The sequence below is a fragment of the Teleopsis dalmanni genome, chromosome 2, assembly GCF_002237135.1.
Source record: "Teleopsis dalmanni isolate 2A chromosome 2, ASM223713v2, whole genome shotgun sequence".
Classification (NCBI taxonomy): Eukaryota; Metazoa; Arthropoda; class Insecta; order Diptera; family Diopsidae; genus Teleopsis; species Teleopsis dalmanni.
In genome coordinates, this window is record NC_051847.1 from 224,524,642 (window position 1) to 224,534,825 (window position 10,184).

General features: G+C 30.3%; 3 protein-coding genes across 3 annotated transcripts; 1 reads left to right on the forward strand and 2 right to left on the reverse strand.

Moving 5' to 3' along the window:
* Positions 1 to 3,224: 3,224 nt before the first annotated feature.
* Positions 3,225 to 3,934, forward strand: LOC119685356 (rhodanese domain-containing protein CG4456-like). The gene has a single exon (XM_038099613.1). It carries the CDS (start codon positions 3,282 to 3,284, stop codon positions 3,807 to 3,809), a length of 528 nt encoding a protein of 175 aa, XP_037955541.1. The 5' UTR covers positions 3,225 to 3,281; the 3' UTR covers positions 3,810 to 3,934.
* A 377-nt stretch (positions 3,935 to 4,311) lies between these two features.
* LOC119685359 (major heat shock 70 kDa protein Ba-like) lies at positions 4,312 to 6,413 on the reverse strand. Its single transcript, XM_038099616.1, has one exon. It carries the CDS (start codon positions 6,366 to 6,368, stop codon positions 4,440 to 4,442), a length of 1,929 nt encoding a protein of 642 aa, XP_037955544.1. The 5' UTR covers positions 6,369 to 6,413; the 3' UTR covers positions 4,312 to 4,439.
* A 3,107-nt stretch (positions 6,414 to 9,520) lies between these two features.
* On the reverse strand, positions 9,521 to 10,182 carry LOC119676842 (major heat shock 70 kDa protein Ba-like; the record flags this gene model as incomplete). Its single annotated transcript, XM_038088100.1, has 1 exon — positions 9,521 to 10,182. A coding segment is annotated over one exon (534 nt), but the record flags the coding sequence as incomplete, so codon positions are not given.
* Between the last annotated feature and the right edge of the window lie 2 nt (positions 10,183 to 10,184).

A 10,184-nucleotide genomic window follows, 5' to 3' on the forward strand; every position in this document is an offset into this window, starting at 1 on the left:
TATTGTTTTAGGAAAACATATATATATATATATTCTATATGTAAGTTTTTATTTTGTTATATGAAATTGTAAAAATAAATAAAAAATTGTTTAAAAATCGTTATTCGAATTCGTTTGAGTTAAATTTTACTTTTAATTTATAATTTGCAGGTATTTTTCCGATTATACGGCTTGTGATTTCAGTTGTAGTCAGAATTTCAGGAAGACTGCTTAACAGACTTTCCTTTTTACTTTTTAGTGTTCCAGAATGTGGATTTAAGTTGACTAGTAACTATTACTTATTCAGTTAGATAAATTATTAGTTATTAATGTTTATATACCAAAAGTTAATTGCATATTAAAATAAAATGGTAAATTAAAGAACATTATAATGATTTATGTAAAAATTTGATGCAAGAGATATACCTGTTAGTTTGCTAACGATGCATTGGGCCATTCATTATTCTAGACTACCAACTAACGGACATTCCCCGTAATAGGGACTCAAAAACAGGTTTCCTGGTTATGTTATAACAACAGCAATAATATGCGGAAATTATACTCTTGGAGACTTAGCGCTTTATTCCTATAGCATAAATATTTGAAGATAACTGAAGAATTAATGTCAATAAACTTGTTGATTCAGAAAAAATTCTGCGATAATTACTTGAGATTGTATTTATAGCAAAGATATCACAAAATCTTATATTCTATCGCCTTCTGTTTATTGAAACTGATTCGCTTTTAGGTGATAATAATTTATATTTACTCTTGCACTTATGTGAAAAGTTCTAGACGAGCAGTCTACTATTTTAATTTATTGTAATAATTTAGGGATTTTTCATTTTTCATAAGAAGATTAGAATTTAAGTACAAATATTTTATTTAAGTGTCTCTCAACTTATAGCTCTGCTAACCCAATTTTATTTAGTTGTTGCTCAATTTGTCACCACATTTTTGTAAGTATATATCTATATATAAAAATATCTATATATATAAATATATACATATATATATATATGTTACTGATATTGAAAGAAATTGCGATAATGATAAAATCTTTTAATAATCTCCAATTGTCCCCTATTTATGTGTGTACATATATACAAATTACATATATTATATATATGTATATATTAAAATATATGCTACCTACATAAGTAATGTAAATCTGTACTCATAACGTGTAGCATATATATACATATGTCTGTATTGTGATTTAAATTGGTTGTTCCTGAAATTAGTTCATCGTACGATATATTTTTTATATTTGTGTGGGTTGTTGTACCGGCAAAAAAAACTAAATATTTTAGTCTATATATAACATTTGTTATGTATGGAAAAAAATTGATAAGATAGCTGATCAAGTTCATTAAACTATTTCTGCTTCGTTAAGCTACAAGTGACTACAATATGGACTATTTTATTAAAAATATTGATCACACCTTAATCGCTTGCTGTAAAAGTTTCAGAGATTCATTAAGCTAGAGATCCGGTATTTATAATACGAATTCCGGGTTCTATTTGAATAAAAATCGTATGATTTTTGAAAATTATTTCTTGCAGACTTTTTCAATTTTTTAATTAGACAGAACACATACAAAATCCGGATTTAGTATTTTATAACAAAAATACAATTTCCAAACTGAAAATCATTATGCCATCAAAAACGTATATAGATTAATAATAATAATATATATTTATTTAATTTAAATTTATTTATTTAAATAATATAAATTTTCTTTAGATGATTTTGGATTTTGTTGTTATTTTTAAAGTTAAAGTTGTTGTTGGCAATTGTTCTTAACTGTAGTTTTTCTTCTCTTCAATTAAGTAGTACTTCTTTCGATATTCTTTTACTCGTCGTCCTGCATGTGTGATCTTATAAAGGAATACGTTAGGTTCACTAATATATTCATCTGGAATTAGTTTTTCAACTTCGTTGTTGTTTTGTATCCAGTAATATCCTTTCTTCTGCTATACTTAATCAAAAATTCTCTTCAATACCTTTTTCCAAAAATATTAAGTTGGTTAAGTTGGAAACCTAATATGCATATCAGAGAATATCTTTCAGAGAATATCACTCAATAACTTTGAAGTTAATCGAAAGGGTTATAGATATAAATATACGAAATGAAAGTTTGAAGTCTCCTCTTTCAATTAAGTTAATTTGCAGAATAATGGTATCTCTGATGTTAAAGTTATAATTAATTGTGTAATGCAACCTTTTTTTACAAAATTTTATTTCCGATTTTTTGAGGAAAATTTGTTCTATATTAAGTAAGAACCGATTATATTTAGAAAAACAAACATATTTTTTACTGTTATATGCTCTTTATTTCATAATTTTGGATTAAGTAATAAAGTTTTAATCAATTAATATTTGAAAATGGCATCTCTTCCCTCACCGCGCATTGCTCTTAAGTTATTTCAACAAATTATACAAAACTTTGCATTGTATGAAAGGTGATTTTATTCTCTTTCAAATGAGTTATAAAAGAAAAATCATATCTCTAGTTTAAAAGTTATTAATAAATTAGTGACTCCATCTTTTAGGATTATTTTTTTTCTTTTTTCATATAAATTACATCATTTACACATAAAAGTTGGATGGAAATAGTAAATTAATTTAATTTTTATATAAAAATGCTTTTTACCGCATTAATTTTAATAAAATAATAAATTTTTCCTTAATTAGAGTATACCGCATTTTTCATGTGGCGAAAAATGTTTCAATTCCATTTTGGACTTATCTTCACGCACATCACCTTTTTTTGTAAAAATGTCAAAAACAGCTTCCTCAAGCTGTCAAAATGGCATGAAAAGCTTTTTTTAAATCGTATTTGGAACTCATTTGTACAAAATCAGCAAATGGAATTCATTAGCACATATGGGATTTTGTATGCTGAAATCAGTTTTTTGCTTCTCATTTGTGATTTTTGTCCCAAATCAGTCATTTGAGTTACGTATCAATTTTTTTGTCGTTTCTTGGAACCTTAGAAGTTTATTTCTTTGAGTATAATAAATGAAAATTATTAGTCGAAATGTCCATTTTCAAAAAAATGTGGAATTTTATTTTAATGTAATAAAGCAATGATAATTTATTTATTCCAAACGAATTCAATACACAAATAAAAATTTTTAAAACCAGCATCGCCTTGTGTGTTTTAATCACATGCAACCCTGGTAAATATCAGCTGATTTCGTACTTACTAATTACTTATTTACTAACTAGTATTTCTCAGATGAATTACAATTATTGCATAATTAATAACAAGGACAAATTGAAATAAATTGTGAAAATGTCGAGAAAAATTTGCCAGTCTACGGCTTTCTTGGCTACCAGATATTTATCAAATATTTATAAAAACAATTACAATAATTTAATACTAAGGAACTTCATAGTTCATTGTCCAAATAAATTTAAATACATTGGTAGTCAAAACTCTCAAAACAGAAATTATTGTACCAATAATCAAGTTAAAATTGCTGAATATGAAGAAATTAAAGAACTACCAACGCATCCTGAGAAGTTATTAATTGATGTACGGGAAGCCATAGAATTGAGCGAAACTGGCAAGATACCTACAAGCATAAATATTCCATTGGGAATTGTAACTGAAGAATTATCGAATTCTGATCCTGGACAATTCAAAGCAAAATATGGACGCGATAAACCACGGAAATGTACTGAAATTATATTTTCTTGCAAGTCAGGAGTACGCGCTCAAAAAGCTGCAGAAGCCGCTTTAAGCATAGGCTATAAAAATATTAAAAACTATAAAGGTTCCTGGTTGGATTGGAATAAACATGAAAATCCGAATCAATAAATCAAAAATATTAAATAAGGCACGCTGCCACGATGAGTGATGATTGTAAAATAAAATCTTAAATATATTTCTAATAGGAAATATGTAATTATGAAAGAGATAATTTAATTACTTCAATATTGTATATAATAATGTTAACTTTAATGCCATAGCAAAAAAAATATTCTGTTACACAGTTTATACAAACGTTGAAAGACTTATTCAAAAAATATGACTGAATTCGATTTTAAATACCAAAATACTCAAAACATGATAATTAAACTAATGTTATTAATATTATTTATATAATCCCCACAAATTTGTTCTCATTTCTATTTGTATTTAGTAATAAATAATGAAAACCGAGTATCTTCCCAATCAAGTTGCGTAAACAAAACAAATAAATTCATTTTAATTTAAAAATTTTAGACTTTATTTTAAACTAAATATTGTACTTAAAGTTCACTCTTACACTTAGTTAACAAACTTATTTATTAAATAAATATTTAAACTAGAACACAGTCTTTAAGTAATACAATTTCATCGATAGATCAAATTAACATATACATCTACATCTAAAAATAAGTTTTCACTAAATTACAATATTTACAATTTAAAGTTTACAATTTACAATTTACAAATCTTTGGCATTTAGTCAACTTCTTCAACAGTTGGACCTCTGTAGTTGCCACCACCAAAACCTCCGGCTTGTTGACCGCAACTGGTTGGTTCTGTGCCTGGTTTGCCCTTGCCCTGTTGGTGCATCTTTGTCATAATCGGACTACAAATTTTAGTTAATTCCTCCATTCTATATTCATATTCTTCTTTCTCAGCTGTGGTGTTGTTATCGAGCCATTTTATGGTTTCATTGCATTTCTCAACCACATTATTCTTATCCGATTGATCTAATTTATCAGCAGCATCATCTATGGCCTGTTTAACATTAAATACATAAGTTTCAAGTTGATTTCGTGCGGCGATTCGCTGTCTCGCTTTTTCATCTTCTTCGGCATACTTCTCAGCTTCATTTACCATTCGATCAATTTCACTTTGCGACAAACGACCCTTATCATTTTTGATGGTTATGTTCTTTACGTTACCAGTACTCATCTCTTTTGCTGCAACATTTAAGATGCCATTTGCATCCAAATCGAAGGTGACATCAATTTTAGGAACTCCACGAGGAGCTGGTGGTATGCCAGTTAAATTGAATGTTCCAAGAAGATTGTTATCTTTTGTCATGACTCGTTCACCTTCAAATACTTGAATAGTGACTGCAGGTTGGTTATCAGCATAAGTGGTGAATGTTTTTGTTTGTTTACATGGAATGCGACTATTACGTTCTATTAACTTTGTCATAACACCACCAGCAGTTTCAATACCCAACGAAAGCGGAGCAACGTCAACTAGTAGTACATCTTGTATTTGACTGCTCTTATCTCCACTCAGTATGGCTGCTTGAATAGCTGCACCATAAGCGACAGCTTCGTCAGGATTAATTGACAAATTTAAACTCTTGCCACAGAAGAATGATTGAAGTAAGTTTTGTACTTTCGGTATACGAGTAGATCCACCAACTAATACAATATCATGAATTTGATTCTTATCCATTTTTGCATCTGTCAACGCTTTTTCTACTGGTTGCAATGTGTTGCGGAATAAATCTGCACAGAGCTCTTCAAAGCGTGCTCGACTTATTTTCGTATAGAAATCAATACCCTCAAATAATGCATCAATTTCGATTGTTGCTTCAGTACTAGAGGATAAAGTACGTTTGGCACGTTCAGCAGCTGTTCGCAGACGACGAAGTGCTCTTGGATTTGAGCGCAAATCCTTTTTGTATTTACGCTTAAATTCATCAGTCAAATAATTCACCAATCTGTTGTCGAAATCTTCACCACCCAAATGTGTATCACCAGCCGTAGATCGCACTTCGAACAGAGATCCTTCATCAATTGTCAAAATCGAAACATCGAATGTACCGCCACCTAAATCAAATATTAAAACGTTCCGTTCGCCCTTCAAGTTCTTGTCTAGCCCATACGCTAATGCAGCAGCTGTCGGTTCATTTATTATACGTAACACATTAAGACCAGCTATTGCACCAGCATCTTTTGTCGCTTGACGCTGCGAATCATTAAAATAGGCAGGTACTGTGATGACTGCATCTTTCACTGTTGTACCAAGATATGCTTCAGCTGTTTCTTTCATTTTAGTTAACACCATTGAGCTTATCTCTTCGGGTGCAAATCTCTTCTGTTCGCCTTTGAATTCGACGTTAATTTTTGGTTTACCACTGTCGTTCACCACTTTAAATGGCCAATGTTTCATATCTTCTTGTATTTTCTGGTCATCATATTTGCGGCCAATCAATCGTTTAGCGTCGAATACTGTATTCTTTGGATTCATTGCCACTTGGTTCTTAGCGGCGTCACCAATCAATCGCTCAGAATCTGTGAACGCAACATAGCTGGGTGTTGTACGATTGCCCTGGTCATTAGCGATGATTTCAACTTTTCCGTGCTGGAATACACCGACACATGAGTATGTTGTTCCCAAATCAATTCCAATTGCTGACATTTTCTTTCTTTATATGTATTCTTGTTTATTGATATTTGATAGTAATTTTTCAATTTAATATTTTTAATTCAATTCAATTCAATTTAAGTTTTAATATATATTGCTTATATATTGCTTTGAATAGTTTTCTTTCTTTTTAAACTTTGCACAAAAACTTTCTGACTTCTCCTCTTCTCAGTCAATCTTTTCACTTCAAATGTTTTGTATAAACTGATGCTCTTCGAATTTTCACCGCCTTTTATACAAAAATCTACATTTCAGAGAAGTATCTAGATACTCTTTCAAGAAACTTACAGAATATTCGGGAATCAAATGTTCAAGATACGCGACCAATAAATGAAGAGTTTAAGAGAAAGACAAATTTAAACACAAATTTAAAGAGTTCAGTGTATGCACACATTTTACCAGCTGCACAATAGTGAATATTAGCTTAGTATAATTGTGTGTGTAACGTGACAAACACAAGCACTCTCTTAAAATATTATAAAGGGAATATTAGAGTGCATTAGAGAACTTATTTATATAAAATATGTAAATGTGTGTGAATATGTTTTTCTGCATTGCCTCTAGAAATTTCCAAACAAACGTTATGAATGAAATGGTTTTATTATCGCTGTATATTGACCCGCTACGTCACAGCAACTTCTAGAATTGCCATTGAATTGCTACGACCAGAGACGCACAGCTTTGTACCAACAGTACTACGGTACTACGAAACTACGGCACTACGGCACTACGCTACGACGGTACTTGTGAAGAGAAAATTTTCATTTATAATAACAAATAACAAATAAAAATAACAAATTTCAATTTGTTGTCAATATATGCAAATTCATTTATCAATTCATTTTTGCTTATTTTTCAATCTACGACAAACAGACAAGCTTTCGCATATTGACGTAGGTTAGTAATAAACGGTAATTGTGTTTGACGATAAAAGAAAGCAAAATACTTCTTCATTCTCCTATTTTATATCATAGAAAAGGTACAGCGATACGATTTTGATTGATACGATCTATGTTAAGATCTATGTTTGAAACTAACTAAAATAAATAAATAATTTATCAGTTACCAGCTATCAGCTACCAGGTACGAGCTACGAGCTATCTGTATATCTGCAGCTATTGTAAAATTTCTACTCCACTTGCTCTGACATTGAGTACAAATCCTTAGCGATCTAATGTCATTAATATTAATATTACTTTTTTATAGTAGATCTAAATGCTGAAAAAACGAAATGTCTTATCCTGATTTAGAAATATACGAGAATGTACAGTCCATCATTTATTTGTTGTATACCAGCTGTTGTAGAATCTCTCTTGTAGTATTAAACTTCAAAGTTGAGAAGGGAGCGCACTCAAAACCCACTGACCATAGACTGATCAGTTTGTGATAATTTCTGTTAAAAATGCAGGACAAATTTCTTATCATCCACATCAAGAATACAATTAGTATTACTCTACTCTTTAGCATACTTATACTAAAAGCAAGTCTGTGGAAAGAGCACTTTTTCTATAAATTTTTTGTCTTCAAAGATTATAATTTTGTGGATATCGACTGTGCCTTTACTACTGTATACTTAACGCTATCACAAATTCCCTCTTAAATCTTAAGCGAGATGCAAGTCTGGTCAAAATTTTTAAGATACTACTTATTTCAACCCAATATAATCACCTCAGGTATCAAAACTACACTTGGCACATCTGTAATAGCTGTTCCTATACAGCTGTTATTGAACAGGATAAATTCTGAGTAGGAAGGACAGCTGTAGTACAAATTATTCGATCCTTAGTTTACGTCCCTACGAAAGCTCTTTTTACATCACTTCATTGATTACCATCCAAGTTTCTGATAAAATAATAAACTGGCTAAAGTGGAAATTAAACTAAATATATGTGGTTGGCTATGAAAGTTTGGATATATCAAGTTATTTTTCAGATCAGGAAATCCTCTTGGCCTAAATTGAAGAAATTCGCATCAGTATGCAAAACAAACTCAGTACTACGTTACTCTCTTCTTAATTCGTTTTAATGATCAAACGGCACTAACACATCTATGAAGAATGACAGTTACTGGACGTACACCCGACGACTCTTGAAAACTATCTGTAATCTCTTTGTACTATATTCTTAACCAAACGTAACCTTACTTAAGTTGAAAAGGCTTTGATAAATTTAGGAAAATAAATTATTCATTTCGTCACGGTGGAAAAGTAAAGTCAGTTGCGTTTTAAAATATTACAGTACTGTCAATATATGTATTTACTGAGGCGGTAGATAATAAAAAAATTAGATTATTTTTGTTTTTCATAAATTTTATGAACAATACACAGATTAGCGATGTATTCTATCTTAAACGGAATACATCGAATCCGGATGTGCTAAATATTTAGTTCAGCCAAATTTCCAACTGAGATATGTCATTGTAAAAGTAATAAGACTTATTTTTAATCTTATAGAATATGCCATGCAAGTAGTCACAACATAACATATGCTGTACGCACTGACTTTAAGTGAAGTATGGCAGACTTTTCAAAAGGATTGCTTTCTCACATACCAAAGTTGAGTCGAAACACTTCGTAATCTCAAGCTATACCGAGATGTGAAACTGAAAACGTATATTCGTTTGAATTCCAAACTTAAATAACTATCATGTAAAGAATCTTTCATCCATATAATGAAAATAATAGCATATCAAATGGTTGGAACGTTGATGATACTTTAGGATAGAAGCAAAATACACCTCAAAACAAAAACAAAAACAAAAACAAGAGATAATTCAAAAAATCAGTAGATCAGTAGTGCGCAGTTGAAATAGAACTGAGAAAGATGACCAAATTGATGGCACGACTTATCTGAAGGTACGAATAAATTAGTGATATAAAAAATTTGATAGATTAGGATAGGTAAAATACCAAAAAATCAGAAACATATTTATATTTTTCTCAAAACTTTTATTTATTTCTATTTGTAATTAGTAAGCAAAAATGAAAATCAAGTATCTTCCCAATCAAGTTAAGTAAATAAAACAAATAAATTCATTTTAATTTAAAAATTTTAGACTTTATTTTAAACTAAATATTGTACTTAAAGTTAACTTACACTTAGTTAACAAACTTATTTATAAAATAAATATTTAAACTAGAACACAGTCTTTAAGTAATACAATTTCATCGATAGATCAAATTAACATATACATCTACATCTAAAAATAAGTTTTCACTAAATTACAATATTTACAATTTAAAGTTTACAATTTACAATTTACAAATCTTTGGCATTTAGTCAACTTCTTCAACAGTTGGACCTCTGTAGTTGCCACCACCAAAACCTCCGGCTTGTTGACCGCAACTGGTTGGTTCTGTGCCTGGTTTGCCCTTGCCCTGTTGGTGCATCTTTGTCATAATCGGACTACAAATTTTAGTTAATTCCTCCATTCTATATTCATATTCTTCTTTCTCAGCTGTGGTGTTGTTATCGAGCCATTTTATGGTTTCATTGCATTTCTCAACCACATTATTCTTATCCGATTGATCTAATTTATCAGCAGCATCATCTATGGCCTGTTTAACATTAAATACATAAGTTTCAAGTTGATTTCGTGCGGCGATTCGCTGTCTCGCTTTTTCATCTTCTTCGGCATACTTCTCAGCTTCATTTACCATTCGATCAATTTCACTTTGCGACAAACGACCCTTATCATTTTTGATGGTTATGTTCTTTACGTTACCAGTACTCATCTCTTTTGCTGCAACATTTAAGATGCCATTTGCATCCAAATCGAAGGTGACATCAATTTTAGGAACTCCACGAGGAG

Excerpts from the sequence above, each read along its gene's own strand:
- LOC119685356 (XM_038099613.1), top strand. The coding sequence starts at position 3,282 with ATGTCGAGAAAAATTTGCCAGTCTACGGCTTTCTTGGCTACCAGATAT.
- LOC119685359 (XM_038099616.1), bottom strand. The coding sequence starts at position 6,368 with ATGTCAGCAATTGGAATTGATTTGGGAACAACATACTCATGTGTCGGT.